General features: G+C 36.6%; 1 protein-coding gene across 7 annotated transcripts in view; it reads left to right on the top strand.

Annotated features, from left to right (window-relative positions):
• The window catches only part of EML1 (EMAP like 1), a 124,678-nt gene that overhangs the window by 67,613 nt on the left and 35,517 nt on the right, over window positions 1-21,548 (top strand). For 3 of the 7 annotated variants that reach the window (XM_039381124.1, XM_027730825.2, XM_027730817.2), the window contains exons 2-5: window positions 2,248-2,430; window positions 7,629-7,761; window positions 13,376-13,423; window positions 16,735-16,869. In XM_039381124.1, coding sequence (XP_039237058.1) covers window positions 2,248-2,430; window positions 7,629-7,761; window positions 13,376-13,423; window positions 16,735-16,869 — 499 coding nt within the window. The remainder of the gene's footprint in view (window positions 1-2,247; window positions 2,431-7,628; window positions 7,762-13,375; window positions 13,424-16,734; window positions 16,870-21,548) is intronic. The other 4 variants (XM_027730819.2, XM_027730818.2, XM_039381126.1 and 1 more) reach the window with 2 other exon arrangements.

The following is a 21,548-nucleotide window of genomic DNA, read 5'->3' as shown; positions in this document are numbered from 1 at the left end:
ATTTATGTCTGGACAAAATTACTGTTTCTACACACTTAAAAATTACTGGAATTGATACTTTAGTGAGGATGTTTTCTTTTGTAACAAGGGCTAGAATCGTTTTAACACCAACTGATTTTCCCCTGGGTTTCCTTCTCTGCCCTGATTTTGGGATTTGGCTCTTTCTTGTTGACTGAATTCAGAGGAAAACTATGCCTGATCGTATTGAATTTGGCAGAATGGCTGAAGTTTGATTTTGGTTTGTAGTGGTTAAATCAAGCTTTTGATTTAGTTGCCTATTGTCCAGTATGCTAATCCGTGTTATTTCCAGCTGAGTTAAAGTGTAAAGTCATTAGAGCAGCGTGGGGCTTTTGTTTGTATGAGGAAAGGTTAAGTTCTGCAGGCAGCTCATACTGCTGCCAGCACTGCTGCTGATCTGAGTTTGGGGACTAATCACCTGTAACAGCTGCAGGACAGAGTCCTGTGCTGAGCAGAAATCTGATTAGGCCAAAGTTTGGAAAGCTTTGTCATGGAGAAAGTTTTTCAACTTTTTTCAGGAACTTGAGTTCTGATTTAGTTCATTCAGAACCGGATACTTACCTTGCCATTATGTTCAGCCTAATAATATCCTAGTGCTGACATTTTAAGTGAGTCCTGAAAATCCTATAACATAATTAACAATCAAAATTTAAACTATGTTAGCCTGTGGCTATTTATGGACTGTCAGTATCATTATATTGTTTCTGAGTTGTTTCTAATTCGGTTTTTGGAAACCACAAATAGCTGTTGGGGGTGTGAAGGGTAAGGAAGCCAAAACTCAGCTGATTAGCAGATGTCAAAAACAATCTGTATGGGGGTGGAGATGAGTAGATTGTTAAAAAAAATGTAATGCAATTTTTCCCTAGAGCCTTATGTTTTAAAGTATCTATGCATTAACATTTTTGGATATGCTTTTAAATGTACTCAGAAACTGTTATTTTCCTTTTTGAAACACTTACTTTGTTTTAAAATTCATCAGGAGTTATTATGCACAAACCATTTAACTTTTGTTTTATGCCCTTTTACAAAATAAGTGGAAAACTCTGGTTTGCAATGGAGGAGAAATAAGGACACAAGAATTGAAAACAAATACCAGCTTCCTCACAAAGAGAGCTCAGCTTTAACAGAAGAAATCTATGCTGCAGACTTGCATTAGAAATGAGTGAGAGGTCAATTATGATTGCAGATAGTAGCATAAATATCCATTTTTTCTAGAGTACAATTGTCAGTTGAAAGCTGTAATCCATGACAAACATTACTGAAGATGATCCAGGAAGTTAGTACCCAATTTGTTTTTAGGTTTCAAAGCCACCTAGTTAAATAAAATTTTGCAGTGCTCTTTAAAAACTGCACTTCTTTTTTCTCTTATTGGTACTGACTTAGACATCTTTGGTGTTCCTTTTGTCTTCCTTTCTTCTTCTTTTTCCTAACTTAATATTGTAAGAAATTACAGTGTTTCTATGCGATAGGAGCTGCAGTGGAACAAAAGTGCTCATTTAGGAAAAATATTCTTATTACTAGTTTTGAGTGGAAAGAACATGTAGTCCTCATCAGGGAGTTGCAGGCTTAAAGCTTCTGTGGGTTATTTCCAAATAATGGGTGCATTCATTGTATGCAAAGTAATTACCCTTTTAAGAATTTGCAGGCTTAGAGTACAATTACTGAGCAATTCTGAATTTATTTAGGTTTATTTCAGTCAGAGGGAATGTTCTCAAAGCTGTTGGTATAAACTAAAAGTTAGCAGATGGGGTTAGTATCTATTCTCCAGTCTGTGGATGATAACTTGAAAAAGTGTAAGCCTGTCTGTTGCTTACATATGTATAATGTATCTCTATCACATATATGAGAAGGAAAACTCTGGAAGGGTATGTAGCATATCAGAAAATGTAGCTCTCTACCTGACAGTGTCAGAATGTTGTGTTGAGCAGAACAGTGAAGGGCAATGATTGATCACTGCAGTTCAGACATGTAGATAATTGGTAGTGGGGCCCAATTAACAAGTGACCCTGAAGCCAACCTCATCATCATATCTTACTTAAGTGCTCATCTTTTTTATTTGGTTATTTATTTTTGTTTCCATCTCTTCCTTTTGGTCACTTAAAAACTTTCTTCCTCAAGAGGTCATCAGGTCTGAGAAAAGCCTTCCTTTTACCTGCAGCCAGTTATGTAAGGTATTCCTTGATGACTGTACATTATTGACAATGCATTTTTTTTTACTGTTTTGCTCAGATGACAGTGCCTCTGCTGCCAGCAGTATGGAGGTAACAGATCGCATTGCCTCTCTGGAGCAGCGTGTTCAGATGCAGGAAGATGACATCCAGCTGCTCAAATCTGCCCTTGCTGATGTGGTCCGACGCTTGAATATTACAGAGGAACAGCAGGCCATGCAGAACAAGAAAGGACCTACCAAAGGTTTGCATTTCAAATAGATGTAAAATAGGTAGTGCAATTCAATGAGTGTTTTGTGTGTATTAAAATAGATTGTTCTTTACATCTTGAAATATTCAAAATCAGCAAACCAAACTCTAAATGAAATACATTTGGACTTTACCCTGTTAAAGAGAACACATAAAAATCCAAATGTTTAAATCTATGGTCTTCTACAGTGTACATGAACCAGCAAACTATTTACATGTTCTTAGTGCTTAATCCACAATCTAAATATAACCATTGCTACCACTTCTTTACTTTTGATCAAGATTAGTTTATAAACTCTTTAGGGAGTACATTGTTTTCTGTGAATGAAACTCCTAATAGGTTGGGGGTTTTTTAATCTAAAAAATGAATTAAACTTAAGTAAAATAGGATTAAAATTAAATTGAAAGTGTCTTAAATGTCTTTGGATGGTGCAGACATAAGACAGCTCTAAGCCAGCACAGAAGGTGACATGACTGAGGAGATGGTGCAACACCAAGTGCTCAGCTATGGAGGAAAGATAGAGCTGTGGTTGTTGCCTGACCATGTTCCAGAGCAGCAGATCCAAAGCCAGCAAGGTGCCAGGTGTGACAGAATGTTGTGCTGTGTCACATGTACCACAGTGTGTTCTCTCATGGTTCCTGCTCTGCAGGAACAGGTTTGTCTGTGCATGGATCAGAAAAGGTAGACTTGAACATCCAGCGCTTCGCAGTTATAAAGGTTGGCTAAAACCCAACCAGTGTGATTTACTGTAGTCTGTGAGGCCACAGAGGCCTGGGACACTGCCTATGTTCAGCTTAGCAGAAATGCACAAAGTATTTTTGAGAGGTCTTAGGAGTAAGAATAGTAGAAAGTAAGTATGACTGACCTCACAGGCTCTCGGTTGTCTAAGTTAATTTGCATCAGAAGTACTTTTTACTTTTCTCAGCTGGAAGTTAGGACTTTCTTTCGTCTCAATTATGTATTTGTGACTTTGCAACAGTCAACTTTCAAATTCAGTTTTGGCATTGATTTAACAGACTAGGTAGGGAACCACTTAATTAATTTGCTGAACTGAGATGTCATGTTTGTCACAAAGTTTTTTATCAGGAGATGAGGAAAGGTGAAAGGGACATAATTACAGAGCCAAATTATTAGTTGGTTGTATATCATGCTAGTTGTCAAACAGAACATGCAGTAAATATCTATTGTCTTGTTCTTGTGTACTCTTCCCTTTCTGTTGTCATCTCTTCATTTTGTCTTTTATTGAAAAAAAATTAAATATCAGATAAGTTAAATGTTGTTAAAGATAGCCTCCACTGTGATAAAATGTTCCATCAAATCTGGTTGTACAAGGGATTAAGAGGGTTCGTGTTGCCTGTAAAATAGATATTATCTGATGCGTGGAGGAAATAAAGTCTAGTAATTATTACCGAGTTGTAACCAAATCTGTTCTTGCCCGCTGGCTTTACTTAGCAAAATCCAGACCAGATTTTCATGGATTCTATGAGCAGAGATTAAATCAGGAGAGGCTTCCTTGGTCCTGGCAGATCTAGAGCCATAGTTCAACATACATTGAAGAAAAGCTGCTGTAAGCCTTTCCCTCTGCCTTCTATGGCTGGTTTTGTGGGTCTTTTGGTTGTTTGTGGTTTGTTTTTTTTTAAATGTATATATGACATGAGTGCATCTTACCATGTGTGTGTAATTACAGTGTAAGAAGTTTTGCTGTAATGATGCAAATGGAGGACTACAAATGTTAATTGCTCTTCCATTGCAAATTACCAAAATGAGTCCTGGTACTTGCCAACTAAACCCACCTAATTTCTGGAAATAATTACTATTGTGACAGTTTATGTAAAGAACTTTAATTTTTCTGTACATCAGTTGTGTCAGTGTAGTCAACTTTATTAAACATGAATTATAAACATGAAAGAGAATCTGAAGTATTCTGATCACTTGTTTCTTCCAGCTGTTTTGTCAAATATGATACATTTTACATGATGGCCTGTCTTTCCTACAGTAGGTACAACTGTAGGAACAAATGTATGTAACAAATTATATGCAATTACTTAGCATAAGTATTTTAGCTAGGAATAGTGTTACAGAGACTCTTGATGGAGACTGTAAGGAGAGGAGCTTGCTTAGACAAGGGAGGAGCTGGAGTGGTGGCTTCTCATGCTTTACCACTTGGGCTGCATGGACTGGATCTGTTTACTTTACCTTTATCATTTAATGACTGATTCCACATTCGGTAATTTAAAAAGTGGAATAAGGTCTCAGAATGTCACAGAATTCTTGTTCATGCAAACTGGGGTTGGAAGCATACTGTCTGCTGCTGTTTTCATTTGATCCACAGGTGAAGTATGTCAGGATTAAAAGTGTGTGTGTGTTTGGGGATCTCAGTGCCTTTGGAAAAACAGGTTTCCCAGTACTGTTTAAAGTCTGGAACAAGAAGCTTCATGGGGCAAATTACTTTGTTTTTCTTAGTACTTCAGATTTAAACTTGATTTAAAGATTTCAACTTTCAGACTTTCAAATCTATAATGGAAAAATGTTGAGCTTGTTGCCCGTCTTTGTGTGTATTCTTGTTCTAGACTTGAGCTAAGCAGCTTAAAAGCAGTGTACATCATGGAAAGGGAGTGGCTTATTTGTCCATTTGTGGAGCTCCTTCACTAATGTGTTTTGAGTTTTTGTTTAGTGGGTTTTTTTATTATTTTTTCCCCCTTCCTTATTTAATTCAACTACTTGGTGGAGTTCAGTATGGCTTCCTGCCTTTGTTTTACCTGTGTTTGTTGTTCTTTCCTTTCGCAATTTTTGGTTTGTTTGTAAACTTAACAGCCCTATTAATCCGTAGATCAGAGTATGATTAAAAAAGCTGCTGCTGAGGCTGATAAACTTGTCAGTCCTGCTACCACAGGTAAGATCTTGAAGCACCAGATCTTAAAAATAATCACTACTGACAAAACAATCATAACAATGTGTTTGAGTTACTGACTTCTAACAGCAGTGGCATGTTTGGGGTTGTGTGACTTTGATGCCAGTTACCACTGGTGTGAACTAGGTGTCATAAATAAAACTAAATAGCTGCAGAGTAAACAGAGGATTAATTGAATAATGCAGTTTTTCTGTGTGCTGTGTAAGAGTTTCGTGGTGTTGTTTTCTACACTAGATGACCTCTAGTTCCAGGAGTGTGGATTGTGGGTTGGTGCTGGATTTGAAGCAAACTCTCTGTTAAAGGTTGCGGGGTTTATTCCTGGCTGCTGCTAGTTTTGATTTCATAAGGTTAGGAGAGTAAGCACACTCCAACTGGTTCACTCCAGCTACTTTTTAATAGACTCTTTTTTTTATATAACTATAAAGAAGGAAAATATTTTAATCATTTATTTATGTAACTTTAATTGCTGTTCTAATTTGTCATCTCAAAGCCTCATTAAAGTTTTGTGAGCTACAGAAAGTTTGCCAGGAAACAAGTCCACAACTGCTCAACTGTAGCTACCTGTGATTCTGTAGTGTGCAGCGGATTCAGTTTTATACATACAGATTAATTACAGCAGTGCAGCAGTTAGTCAGGAGACAAGCAGCAGACCATCCAGCACAAAACTGTAAAAAGAATTTAACTTGGAAAAATGAATACTGTAGGAGTAAATGGAATTACGATATCTGAATCCCTTAATAAAAAAAAATAGAGACATGAGAAGCCAAGTAAATTCTAGACAGAATTAATCTGTTAAAATACATCATGAAAGCCAGGGCTGGAAGGCATCCTCAGTGAGCATGGAGGAAATTTTATTCTTTTTTTATGTCTGTTGACCTGTTTTCCTATCATCATTCACTCTTCTAAGCCAAATGAGCCTCATTCCTTTGGTATTTCCATATAGGTTGTTTTCTGAATTTCTCTCCTCTGAACAAATAAATAATGAATACATAACAAGTGTGTATTCTAACAAAGTTTTAAGAGACAATTTGTCTTGAAAGTTGTATTCCTTAGTAGACCATATTTACTGACCTAATCTTCTCAAGGCACAGGCTTTCAGATATATCTTATTTTGTTCAATATATGAAAACTTCAGATGAACAAGTCAATAAATATTTGCTGTCAGTGCTACAATGAGATGTTACAATATAACTTAGGACTGTATACAATTGGTACTGTTTCAGTTTAGCTTTTTAGATCTCTTATCCTTGGCACTCTTTTTTCGAAGAACATTTTATAGGTATTCTCTGTGCCATCCTCTCCAGGTTCAGTGAAATTTTATCTTATGTTCCTAAAGTGACCTGTGACTGCTGCCTTCTCTCAGATGGTGTTTGAACCCAGAGGCTTCTGGCATCTTTACAAAGCAGGCTTGTAATACAAAGTCCTGTCAAATTTCAAGTGATTCAAGCTTTTTTTCCCCTGTTGTAGAGAGAGCATTAGTCATGTTTGTGTCTGTGTTTCGAGGCTATGACCCACAGTAGTTTTCATGTTTGTACTCACTGCTTGCAGTTTTAAACACTGTTTTGTAACTAACTTTTACTTGAATGGGACTTTTCTGTTATTCTGATATTAATTACAGCTATGACATGTATATCCTTTTTTGAGCCAACATTTGATCAGAAGAACGTAGGTAGATAATGCTGGCTTATTAACTCCACTGTTCTGCTGATTTCAATTGCTTTTTCTGAATAAAGGGTACGATTCCTTTTTGTCAAACATAAGCCCACATTCTTTGAAAGAACACCTTTTTTGGGGAATAGGAATTTCTTAATAGATAATTTGCTTGTCGAAAACCTTCAGGAGTACTGAGGAGTGAAGAGCAGGAGTTACTGGGATGACAACTTGCCTTCATTTCTAGCATTTATCTGGACACTATCCAGACTTATGCTGTTTGGAGAGAGCAGGATTGGTTTTGATGGCAACAACTGCTTTTGTGCTTACCAGTAAGCTCCTTGATCTAGGACAGAATTTTACAGATGAGAGAGGTTATAGAATTCTGAGCTTAAGACATATGCTACGATTGACTTGATAAGACTGTGAATATTATTATTATTATTAAATATTTAATAATAATAAATTCCTAATTGTTAAAACCCTCATCTGTGCTGAATTTGGCAATATTGAAACAAAAATGGCACACTACATAGATAATTTAAAATACTCTAATGTAGTTTGCTGAGGGGAAAAAAAACCCCAGAGAAGCAAATGAAAACAATGATTTTGTCTTATGCTTGTTTAACAGCAAGACCACTGGTACAAACCCTGCCTTTAAGGACTACAGTTAATAATGGAACTGTGTTACCAAAGAAACCAAGTGGCTCTTTACCTTCTCCATCAGGAACCAGAAAGGAGACTGTACCACCAGCAGCAAAAAGGTAGGCATCTATGAGAAACCTTCTAACCATAGAATTGAAAACATGGTATAGCTCCTCTTTTAACCTTCTAGATATGTAGTTTTTCTTACTTGCAAAGCAGCAGTCTAAATATTTGGTTCAGAAAGAAAAGTAGATGGATTTCATTCTAAGAGGGTTTACATTTATTCATCCTAATTACAGTTAAGGTTTTTACCATGAGTATTGAAAGAATGCACAAAGCTTAGTCTTACTGGTTTGTGTTGTTTTCTTGCTAGTAGAGTCTAGCATAAAGAGAATAAAGAATTTCTACTGTGCTGTTGCCCAACATGATGTGAAAAGTAGTGCAAGAATTCTTTTAGTAGCTAGTAGAAAAGACATAATCTGCAGAGAAACTGGGCTATCATTACAAATTAGTGTGTTACCTTTTGGTGGTTTTCTCTCACTAAAAAAATTATAATAGAAACTACATGTGCAGTGTTAGAAGCATCTTGGGGAGGAGGGAAATTCTATGCCTAGCACATATTTATGCAAATGAAAACATCCATCTTTAGATATCTTGCCATTAGCATGTATTTAAGTCCTTTTAAAAATTACTACCCTGTCTCAATTTGCTTTGTGTGTAGTTGTTTTTAAGTAGGCTAAATGTTTTATACATCTAGGTTATAAGGAACGGAAGGGACTGGGTGAAGCAAGTTCAAGTTATATGTGGCAGTTATTGTGGTGCTAATCTGCTGCAGGGTTTGTCTGTAAAGGATAATAGTGTGCGGTTTTGAGGTTTTTTTGGTACATTTCTTTTGTGTGTCATCATCATCTTTTTGTAGTGATGATGCTGTCAGCTCTGAGGAGGACAGGTTGTAGAGATGAGAGCATTAACCTCCTAAGATCTGAGGTCTCTCTTGTAAAGAGAATTTTTCCTTAAAGGGAAGATGGTGACTAAGGATATGTGACTTAATTACTGTGTTGAAGGGGATTGATTTTCAGGAAACTCCAGGTTTTGTTGTTGTAGAGAAGAGAGAAGCTATCCTGTGCACAGTTAAAATTGGAAAATACTGTATTTGTTTGTGCCACAGAAATGAACTCCTGTGAGCTCTTATGAGCTGGAGCTCACTGCAGCTGTAGGTTTTGGCAGGCTGGCCTGAACAGGCCCTTAAGATAAGAGCAGGAAAGCAAATACTGTCTAAACTGTTCCACTATCAGAATTATATTATCAGAAATTTGAAAATGGGTGAAAGAACTTGCCTTTTAGAAAAAGAAAATTTACTTGTGTTTAGAAAGGAGTACTATTTTGTATATACTGAATTTTAAAACACATTTTTTTCTATACAAAGTATTTTTTTCATAATAATTCTTGTAATTTCATTCTCCCTAATTAAGTTTCAAGAATAATTCTAAAACCTGTGGGAGCACAAGCATTGGCAGACTTCACCTGCGTACAGAGGATGTGATTCCTGAGTCTCTATGCTCTGTCTGTAAGGTTCAGCATGGGACTTTCTGCCCCAGAATAAGGTGGATGAAGTGCAGATCAGGATCATACTTGTGCTTTCTCTATTCTGGGAATAGAGAAATCCTTTACGTAATTCAAGTCGTCCATCTAGTATTGCCTGCAGCCTGTAGGCATTATCCTAGCTTAGGATCTCTGTGGATAAGTGACACCATGCAGCCTTTCCACCTAACCCATGTGCAGTCTGGATACCCAGAGTGTGAGTGGGAAAGTCTTTATAGAACATCATTAGGGAGTATTTTTAGGCAGTCTTGGTTCCTGTATGAGAAATTCTTCCACAGGGTAAATATTTAATGTCCTTTTATTATACTTTGTCCCTTCTCTTTGCTGAAGAAGCTAGGCTGAAGTTGCTTTAAATATGCAGCATGAAAATATATATTCAGTTTTGGAAAAGTAAAAATACACTTGGGCAGTTTTGCTGAACTAGGTGGACACTTATTTAGAGTATTTAGGAGAGCAGGGTTACTTCATGTCCTGAAAAAAACAGTCGTAAATTCAGGTGTTGTAGAATTACTGTTCCCTTCAAATGCTCTAAAGTTCTGTGTTGATTGTCTTTAATATGCAAACGTTGTTCTTTAATGTTACTTTATTAAATTATATTAAAGCATATTTATGGGCCTTGCCTATAAATATATTTCAAGAGGAAGAGAGTGGAATGGTAAGGAACTACTGCACAAAACTTCATTTTGATAAATTATTCTCTAATCATTTGATAATCATACCTTAAAGTAACTGATGAGAGATATCATGGTTTTAAAGTATATGGTGTTCAACATTTTCAGTATTCAAAGATGATACAGTAAGTGTTCCAAATAGCTTTCTTGTAAACAGTCAAGTAGACTAATTCATTATGCATCCATTCGGATGAATTAATTCACATATTTATACTGGACCCTTCTTCCGTCAGGAACTGTATCTGTTTATGCATAAAACAGTAATGGAAATACATCAGCAATATCAAATAGTGTCCTTTTTCAAGGAGTAGGATTTGTTTATTTGTGTTAGAAGCTTCTTTCAGTGTTGCACAGTTTATAGATGGTGTGAAACTTTGAATGATTTTTTTCAATTCTGAAGTCTGCTAAGCAGTGCTCTCTTCTTATAAACTGATCTCAGAACTACAGCTAATTTGCAGTGTAGGTATTCTTTAGTCCAAAATATGGTCATGTGGCACAGCAGCTCTTAATAGTATTAAGTGTTTATAGGTGGTTTAGAACCTAATTTCTGCTTGGATGCTTTTAGTAGTTTTCCTATACTACATAGGTGCTGAATTGAAAATTTTGAAATTTTTCAAAATATGAAAAAAGATAAAATTCGAAAAGTAGAAGAAAAGCTAAAAACAGTAAGAAAGGAAATTTTTTTTTTTTGCTGAGACATCTTCTAAACTTTTGGTCTGCTTCTGGGATTGACAAATATCTGCTTGGATTACTGTAGTAGAAAATATAATTTTCCATTTTTTTTCTTTCCCGTGACCTTATTTTCAGAAGAAAATCCAGGTGAATGGGATCCTTCACACATGTTTTACTGAACTGCCATATGAAAAGTGGGCTTACAATCAAATAATTTCTGATTCCTCTGTTCTCTGATACTTTCACAATTTAGGTTGAGTGTATGATGTCCAATTGAAATGACATCAGTCTGTGTCTTGAAACAGTATGTTGTGCCTTGTATATGTAAATAAATGCAAATAGTCTGCATGGGTGCTAAGTGTGCATCCATACATTCCACTGCTTAGAAATGGATGCATTTACTGGTATGTCTGCAGACACAATCTCATTTCATACAATAGCTGTATTAAATGTGTTGGTTAACTCGTTTGAACCCACCGGTTGGTATACAGCTTATCTGCCTTGCTGGATTACCAAGGAGATGTGGTTCAGAGTTCACTCCATTTTCTGATTTCCCATTTAATATTTGAAATGGAAATGACTTCTTCTGGCAGGAATGTAAAACTGGAGGTAATAAAAAAGGCTCCAGGCTGAAAGGGTGGAACTAGCAGGCTTTTATTTGAGTTCAGCCACATATTCTCTCAATGACCTTATGCAAATCATTTAACCTCTATGCATATTGCTTTTCCATATGTAAAACGTGTATCTCTGGATATCAGTAGGTTGTTAGAGGGTCTAATGTGATAATTAGATCCAGATCTTGCAAAGTGTTGAGTAACCTCAACTGACTCTGCCTTCAATTAGAATTGAGGGCACCAAACCCCCTTCAGCATTCAGATCTCATATAGTCAATACCCAATTATCCAAGTTAAGGAAGGAATGAAATAACCTGAATAGAGCAAAAGCATAAATCCAGATCATAGCTCAATGGGATTATAAAAATATATGGTGGTAATACAGTGCAAGATAGAAAGCCTGGTGGTCTTGGAACCAAAAATTCTGGTTGAGCACCAAAGGTACTGCTCTACTCAGGTAGGGGCCATGTGAACACCGCTGGACAGCTGCGGGTGCAAGCCAGCTAACAAAGAGCTGAAGTGATTTTAAGATGGGCTGAACAATCACCTGACACAGAGACACAATCAAGAATTGTCTGGCCTTTGTAAGGTGCTTCCACATTATCTTCAAAAAAACTTTGATCAGAGGATTTGATTTTAATTTTAATATATTTACTAATTTTATGATGTAGACATGTATAGACTGTTTTGAGTACCAGCTTTCTGAATGCTGCCATAGTTTTATTCTGAACTTTGAGCTTAGAAAAATTATTTGAAATTTTCATTCTGAATAAGATAAGTTTAAAATATCATGAGCAGAACTTTCCCTTCACTCTGCACTATTCCTTTTGCATGTAAGTTTGCTGCTTAAGACTAAAGTTGTCTTTGGAATTTGGCCAGCGCATAGTAGTAATGTTTTGTGTTCCCTATTAAAATCTAGGTTTTTGTGACTCATCTAGGATAGCTTTGTTTCCAAGAGTTGAGGGGGAAAAAGGACAAAAAAAAAATAAAGGAGGAGAATGCAGACAGTACCTTTCCCAGTAGGGATGCTGCTGCAGGCTGCAAGCTAGCACATACTTTGCCTTTCAAAAGAAGACAATCAGTCATTCTTTCTCCCCCAGCAGATTTCGAAGTATTACAATGGCGTAAAACTCTGACAATGGAGATCAAAAGGAAGAAGCAGGAACAAAGAAAACATAAAGAGCTTTGTTTGTAGGGAGAATAAAATACTTTTATATGATAAATTCCTGTTCTTCTAAACTCTAAACACATGGCCCCTAGGAAATTGTTCAGTCGCCTGGAATTAATGTTTGCTTTCTGTTCTGGGGGCAGCGATGGTTTGTAACTGGCGCACACACAAACTCTTTATCAAACTTGCAATTAAGTGTTCTATTTAACACTTGACTCTCAAAGAAAATGTTTTAAAATAATCAGAATATAAATTAAAAAAGAAATTCCTCTCCATTGAACTTCGGGTGGCAAAACTATTATGCCACTTCACAGTATCTCTAACAATTAAAGTTATTAGAGCATTTTGCTCAAAGGCATAATGAAATTAAAGTCATATGTAATTTCTGAATTTATTCTAATTGATTTAAATGAGGGTCAGAATGAGTGGTAGACAAGTTTCAAAATATTAATATCATCAGTTACTGTCTTACGAGCATTATGTGTTGGTTTTTAATTTCTTTTATTAAAAAACTTTTGTATTTTCCCAAATAATTTTAGTAATTAAGTATATACTTTTTAATTTTGACCAGATTTGTTCATCACAACTCATGCTATGCAGTGTATATACACACATATATGAGGATTTATTTTCTTGTCTTTATTGTTGCTTTTTTAATGGTCTTTGTCTTCTAGCTGGATCATCTGTCTTGTTTCTTCTGATAGCCTCTTTGATTTTTATTTTATTTTGATTTTGAGTCGCTTTACAAATGGTCAGTCTATTGGGGCACTGCTGAGATTTTGTCATTCAAAGATACATTGGTGTTCTGAAATGTATGGTTTGAAATGATCAAACATCTGAGTCAATAAGCACCGTGTTGTTTACTCTTGCACGTGACTTCATATCTTGAAAGCATGCAATTATGTCTTTTAATGTAAGTCTTGTAAATGTCTTGTTTCCACATTTTATTGTTGCATTCACTTTTTATTCTGCTTTGTTTACGCACCTCTCAACCTGGATTAAGCAGGTCTGTGAATCTTCTCAATGCATGCAAACTGAAAAAACCTGCTCTAAGGTGAGGGATCCTTAATAGCTTTGTAGTGTTGAAATTCAGTTGTTTTTCCTTTCCATTTCTTTTCCACACATAGAAAGTGGCTGTTTTAGTACAAGCATTAACATGGTAGAACTGTAATTATTGCCATTTTTAACATTTTCACAAGTACATGTTTAAAACTTTTTCATCATTGATGAATGCATTGCAAAATTTAGATATTAATAATTTCAATGATAGTATCTGCATTATCTCATACTAACATAATTTTTATTATGGGGTGTTAGACCACATTGCTGTCTTAAACAAATTAAAAATCATGTTACTGAATGTTAACTTTTTAAATAATTGAAAATACTCTCCTTTCATATCACTGATGTGGAATTCAAATTCTGGAATCCAGTTATACTCTTACAAACCTGTAAGTTAAATGAATACTTTCTGTAATTTTAAATTCCTCCTCAGGTGACAGTGTATCTACTTTAGCCATGGATATAATCACTGGTGTTTAACACTATAGCTGCCAAACATGTATATGCCAAAATTGAGTTAAAATAATGGAATTATAATCCTCTTTTCCAATCACCTGCTAATACTTGTCACTTGGCTTTTGTTGTTGTTGAAAGTTTAAAATAAAATTTGTCGAAGGTAGCATTACTAATCAGTTTAAGCAGTAATGGACCTAAACCAGAAGGGTTTAAAAGAATTCTGTCCTTGTGTAAAAGTAGTTTTTATACTGATATGAGACTTCATTATTCAGAAAGAAGATGGAATTACAGTTTTACATTTTAGTCGCACCCTTTCATTTTTTTATCCACTAGTTCATCTTTTGAATGTTGATAGCTATAAAAATAAAACCCCAGGCAACATTAAAATTATTTTCAAATTGCTTCTCTAACTTACATTTTTTCTAAGATTAGTATAATTTGATAATTTCCTTAATTTAATTTCAGTGTAGGCTGATGTTGACGCCTCTTTTGCTTAACCAGAAAAATATGCATCAACATCAGCCTACGCTGAAATTTCCTTAACCAGGAAAAGATGCCAAAATAAAGGTTTGATCCTCCAAAATCACAGAGAGAGGATGTTTTTGAAATTACTGTATATAATAGTGGAAGGACTCATGCTAATAAAGCTATTTTATGTGGAGTAAACATTTTCAATATCAAGGTTTTAATTTTTTTTAACTGGAGTAGTATTAAATTGGATGATGTTGTGAGATGCAAGGAGAACAGTTAAATGTTAACACTATATTCTGTAATTTACTAGTGAAGGTTTTGTCTTGCATTTGACATTGAGATGACTTGGATAATGTTAGGCTAGTGTAGGAGACACATTTCTGAAATGAAGACAGAATTACATTCTTGTTGCTGTCTTTCCCCTTGCCCTATAAATGTGTTTTGTTCTGTGCCTGTCTGTAATTTTGCATTCTGCTTGCTCTCTTACATTGCTTTCTCTGCAGAAACAGTTTTTTTTAATTTCAGCTTAATCATTTGAAGCTTGTTTTTATTACAAGAATGCAGCACTGAACATCTGTCCTACCATCGCATGTTCCGGAAGGTTTTTTTTGTCAAGCTACCTGAGATGCATCTTAACATGCATCCGCTCTGCAGATCTGCCCCTGGATGGGGGCTACCTTCTTTTCAGAAGGATGATTGCTTTGCAGAAAGACTCTGGTTTGGGTGTTCCTGTTGTTTCTGTAGCTGAACCTCAGCTAAGGAGTTGAAACATTCCCCTCCTTGCTGGTAAAAATACATGGGGGAGGAGGAATAAATGTATTTAAAAAAAAAACCCAAACAGTGAAGTATATCAACGGTAGTGTACAGTTGGTAAGCTGAATATTTTTTGACCAGACAGAAAAGTCTGTCTTGTTTCCTGTACTTATGAAGAGCCAACTTACACCACACATAAAGTGGGACAGAGCCAGAGGAGCTGACTGAGATAACAGGGTAGGGATAGTTGTTAGAAGCTGATGGGGAGGTTTGGAGTAGTCCTCAAGGATGCTTGAGATGAGCATTCTGGTAAGCAAAGCATCCCTGGGGTTGTACAGAGGTCAAGGGGCTGGGGATGATAAAAGGTGTGACAGGATGAGACTGGGCCTTGGAGGAGCAAGAACAGAAAGAACTGAAGTTTTCAAAGTGCTTGGGATTTGAGTAGAGAGATGTGAGCTTGAAAGCAATCATTGGTCTCCATGGTTTGTGGGGTGAGAGAACTGCTGAAGTGGTTATTTATTACGGGGATGTTATGGGTAAAGGGGACATTTTCATTCTGCTTTTTGAAGGGAGAAAACAGCCCAGGACTGGAGTGAAGGGAAACGAGACCCTGATGCTGAGTCCTGTGGTTCAGCTGGTGGAGGTGATTCCTGCCTCAGCCGGGGCACCGCTGCCTGAGCCTCTCTGATGCCAAGGGGGTACAGCAAAGTGAAAAGAGTCACCCACACTGGGGCATCAACTGCTCCCTCTCCTGCTAGGAAGCACTGCTTTAGGGGGAAGTGCTTTGGACTAAGGAATAACCACAATAATTTGTCTCTTATTAGGTGTAAGCTCTGAGTGAGCATCTCTTAATTTACCAAGTAACACTGCTTGTGTTTTGGCCCACTTTTTTTCCATCAGAGAGAGCTGGATGTCTAAAGGGTGCTGCAAAATCTCACAAGAGCTCCCTGATAGCTATCTTGGCAGGAAGGATGGTTGAAGAGTGAGAGGGTAAGGCAAGCTTTAAGCCTTTGAGAAATTCCCCTGTCAGGAGATGTGGGGAATCTAATCTATTCATACATGTAAGTAGGAAGCATACATTTTTAACAAGCTAACAAAAAGATGCAGGCTAGCTCACCATTAATTGCAGTTTTGAGTATGTTAAAACTATCTTTGAACTACAGAATAATTGATACTAATGAAGACCCAAAGTTAGCTTGGCTGTGTTCAAATTTTGACCTACTTCTGGCATTCTCTGTAGTCTGGCTGGAGGTGTCAGGTAATATGCTTTCTCTTTAAATTTTTCACTTATTAAGAGAATCCGAAAGTTCCAAAATGTGAAGTGGTAGTCAGAGATTTGAAATGAGACCTGGAAAAATAGATATTGCAGCTTATTTTATGAAATTGGTTTAGCCCATCTTCTATTTTATGATTAAGAATAGAGCAGTGTGTTTGTTTCTGTTGCACCAGGTACTCAGCAAAACTCTTATGTAGGCTCTTTAACAAACCAAGTTATACTTAAAAACAAAGTTGTAGTTATTTTTTAGAGTCAACAATCTACTTGATACCTTTCTCAAAAATATTTATCATAGACATACATACTTTTAAAAGTGCCACTGTAAAACCTGCTCCTTTTTTTATTAGCACCATTAAGAGAACCAGTTCAGCTGAGCGTGTGTCCCCAGGAGGTCGGAGGGAAAGCTATGGAGATTCCAAAGGGAGTCGCAACCGCACTGGTTCCACCAGCAGTTCATCTAGTGGTAAAAAGAACAGTGAAAGGTAATGTTACCTAAAACCTATCTCCTTTCTCTGCCTACTGCTCTAATAATGAAATTAGTTTCTTTAGTGAACTTAGTTTCTCCTGTTTAGCAAACATTGGGAGCTTTCTTTTTTTACAAAGCTCCGAGAGTTGGACAAAGATATATTTTAAAACATTTCAAGTAAAACAGGTTTTCATATTTAGATTAATCTTTTTGTGTTATTTCTAAACCATAAGCAGTGTGTGAACCTAGAGTTTCCCAGGAAAGTTAGCGAATATTAAATATGCCCTTTCCAGTATCTTAGTGGTTTCCCTTGGTCTTCATGTTCCTGACATGTACTTCTTCAAGTTCCTTGTTGTGGTGCATTGACCTCACCTGGCATCTGAGTACCACACAGCCACTCACTCCTTCTCTAGTGGGGTGAGGGAAGAGAATAGGAAGAGCAAAAGTGAGAAAACTTGTAAGTTAAGATAAGGATAGTTTGAAAAGTGAAGGAAAGAGGAAGAAAGCACAAAAAAATTGCTGGAAAGCAATCACTCACTACATCCCACAAGTAGCCCGATGCCCAGCCAGTCTCTGAGCCATGATTGCTTCGTTTGAGAAACAGATTAAAGGTAAATCAAGATATGAGCTTGCGTGTAAGTGCTATCCAAAGAAACAAAATAAAGTGATACTTTTCTCTATATATCTCTTTACTTCTTTGTGCTGCTGGCAGTGCAAAAAAAAGAGAATCTCTTGTGCAAGGGTTTCAGCCTTATGAAGACCTTGAACAAATAGCTGTTCCATTGAGGTTTGTTAGTGTTGTCAGTGTAGGTCAAATGGTTCTTTCCTGTATTTCCTAGACATATTTTAGTCTTGACTATCTCACTTGACCTGTTCTATTGCAGTTTCCTATGCAAGAAGTGATGTTTATGGTACTGTTACATCCTTCTCACAGATGACGTGACCATATAAACATGTTGTTAATGAAGATCACGTAATAACCCAATTTACCTGCTCTGTCTTGGCATCAGTGCCGTTATGGGAGTCATTGGGCTGCTCGTGAGCCAATGGTGTGGCACAAAACATTCGTCCCTTTACGTCCCTTCAGCATCTTTGCTGATGTAAGGAGCGACTGAGCTGGTTTTGACCTAATTGGCAGCCCAAATATAGGGGATTACATTATTAATAACTTGTTTTCTGGCTTATGTTTTCAGTAATGAAGCAAGACAGCAAGTGTGCAAACTTAATGAAAGTAATCCTAACTTATGGGTTAGGATAAAAGGGCAGACTAGTAAAGATGACACTTTGTGGCTGTTTGCTACAGGCTACCTCAGCAGGAGGAAGTGTATGGGGCCTTTTACAGGCAGCTTTGAAGCAACCTCAAAGTCACAGGCACTGGTTCTGGTGACGGATTTTAACTACCCTGACATCTGCTGGAGAAGCAACACAGCAAAGCACAAACAGTCCAGGAGGTTCCTGGAAAGCATAGTCCCTTTCAACCTTACATGTTCTGTAACTCTCTGAAAGGCTTAGCAAATTATGGAAATAATGAAAAAGTTTTGAATACTATCAGAAAAAAGGTCATAAAATTGTACACAAACTAAAAATTTAGCCAGTCTAAACGTCTTCTTGGCATTGTGCATCTATGCATGTGAATGAAGTTTTGAGATGCTGACAGAATTCCATGGGACTAGGCCTTCTGGTACGTATGGAAATTCTACTTTATTTCAGCATCTGAAATTTTTTTCCCCTAATTTTTACGTAACATAATTATAAACAACACATAATAAATATATGTGGGTTTGGTTTTGTTTCTAAGACTTGTATACTTCAAAATTTCTAAAAGACTGAAATATAACTGAAAAACAAATTAACTGTAGGAATACATAATATCCATAAATAAATACTACTTTAGAGAGGAAAATCAATCTTTTATTAGATTACTTAGCAGCCATATCTCTTTCTGCATGTGCAGACTTGGACAAAGTTTTTTCTAAACGTCTCAGTCCCTCGAAGCACAGAGAGTGTATAGCTGATACATCTGAATCAGCAAACCAAAAATCAACACTCTTGGGGACAAGTGACCCTGAAAGTTTTAAAAGGCAAAAAAAACTAAGCAAAAAAATTAATGGCCAGTGAAGGGACTGCTAAGAAAACAGCTTGCTCTTAATTTAACCTGCAGATTCTGTGAAGTGTTGCAATAGTGCGTAACTTCATGCAGCTGCTTTGCCTCAGTGAAGTCATTAACATGGAACTGCTGTTTTCTGTGTTGATCTCTTGGAGTAGTTGGATTTTTTCTAAGGCTTTACTTTTTATTTTGCATCTGTGTATAACATCCTACTCTATCACACATATCAAATTATAGCAACAGCCCTTATGCTGTGGCCTCATTGATTTAAAAAAACCTATCTTCTACAAACAAAACAAATTTCTATAATTAGATGGGTAGACTTGTTTCTGGAATATGAACAAGCATATTTCACCTACCAGTGGTGAATCTCATTGCTTTTCCAATTTACCATAATATTTTACTGTAGTTTTTTGAAAAAGTGTTAGCAAACGTGATCCTTCAGTGCCCTTGCTCTGTGTATTTTATCTCATATAAAAAATTTCATTAGATCAAGTATCCCAAAGGTAAATTCAGTCTGTGTTATGCAATGGAAGATCTACCATCAAAATCTAAATACACTTGCAAAGACTGTATTATGGATATATCCCTGATCCTGCTACCTGCTTAAGGTGACAATTGTCTGAAATTAGTTATATGTTAGAGCTACTAAAGAGATAAGGTGAGAATATTAGGTTGTTCACTTAAATTAAGAAAAGCTATGACTTATACTAGCTACACGGATGTACTGTACACTTGAAAATTGATTTCATAATAACTGAGAAATAAAACATTACAATAAAATAATGTTTATCTGCGAAATTGTTTTGTTTCTGCTCTAAGGTTGACTACAATACTTCAGATGCATTTTTTTCATACTATTTTAGCAGAAAGTCATTGGTTGTGTCATTCTGCAGTTGTTAGACCCAACAGCACTGATCAGAAATCACTGACTTGGGACTTGGGGAGGAGATCCAGCACACAAGTAATGTAATGCTTAAGAAATGTACAACTATCCCAAGGAGGAACTAATCGAGAGCGTGTGTTAGAATGTCTTAACTTTAGCTAGTGATGTTGGTACTGCTGTGAAAACAATCATTGATGTTTAGAGAGTTTTCCCTTATTTCTATCCCATGCAACCTGAGGCTGTTCAGCACCTCAGCTTTCATGTCTCTGAAGAGTGTCCCTATCTTGTGGAAGAGGCTGGCTAAAGACTTGCCTGGTGCTTTGTCTTGAAGCTGGGTCACCATGCAAGATAGAAAGCAAGAGTCATGGGAATAGATGGCAACTGATGAGGATTCCGTTTGCTGGGGGCTAAGGCTGTCCTCTGAAAGCTAATTGTATGTGTGAAAGAGCGAGGAAGAGAGTGTTAACCTAGCCATCTACTCACAGTCTTTTAATTTGTATCCATGATCCCTTTGCATCCCTTCCAGCTCGAGACGTTCTAAGATTGTGTTCTATGATTCTATTCTATGATTCTTAGAATTAAGATGGTTCTTAGATGAAGCTTAAAGCAGAATGCACGGCAGGAATCTAAGAAGACAATCATGAAACTGTTGTTTTTCAAAGTATATAGAGTTATAGGCTGTTATGCAAAATCAGAATGCTATAGAAAGCTCTTTTAAGAGGCTTTAAGCATAAGGGGTAAGGAGATGAGCATAATCTCCCATGTTGCTATGAAGTGTCCCAGCTCCCTGTGGTTATGAGCCAGGGGTAAGCCTTCCTGAGGGTTAGATAAGTAGGATGTGACTCAAGTTCATGGAAAAGGGTAGCCAGAGCTCTGAGCTGTGTGTGTGGTTAGGGTTTGTATAATTAGAAAGTACACATGATTTACTTTATTACTGTCATCAATCAGCCTTTCACATTAGCTTGATTAGCTTGAATAAAGTCAGCATGGTCTGTTCAGAGCTAGGGACTCTTTTGTCTCTAATATGGCAGCATTTCTGACTAGTGCTCCATCCCATGAAGTTTTTTATTTCCTAAAAATATCTTCATTTACAAGAGAAAATGTTCATCTTGGTATTAACAATAACAACACATCATGCTATTTATATAGATGACATTGGCTGTGTATGCCAGCTTGAAGCATGAATTTTGATGCATGATTCAGATGATGGCTGATATAGAAAGTTGCTAAATCGGGAGTAGAATCAGAATTAATTTGGTTTGCTTTTATCATTTGGTAAATGTATTATTCTCAATATAACTGTCAAATCAAGACAAAAGGAAAAATACTGTAGAATTATTTGCTACAACTTCTATTGTAGTGAGAGAGAATCTTTTATGCTTAGGAAAAAAACTGTGTCCAAAAATCCAACACAGTTTTGTTTCTTTTTTTTTTTTTGGTTTCTCCTTATCTGCCCACTGCAGACTAGGAGCAGATGTGGAGATGGCATCAAGCTCTAGGAATACTTCATGCTTCAGCATTTCTCCATCACAGTGATAGGGCTTTCAGTGCTTTTGGGATCACCTTAAGAAACATACAGCAGTAATCTGATGTTTCAAAAGTTTTATTGGAGTAAAAAAAGAGCAACCGGGAGGAAAAAATAACTGCATAACATGGCTTTTTGTCCATTTCATGCTTCTTCAGAAACAACACCCTCAAGCTT

Source organism: Pipra filicauda, unplaced genomic scaffold (assembly GCF_003945595.2).
Source record: "Pipra filicauda isolate LSUMZ 115617 unplaced genomic scaffold, ASM394559v2 scaffold212_size3012638_pilon, whole genome shotgun sequence".
Lineage (NCBI taxonomy): Eukaryota > Metazoa > Chordata > Aves > Passeriformes > Pipridae > Pipra > Pipra filicauda.
This window is presented reverse-complemented; position numbering and strand designations above follow the sequence as displayed.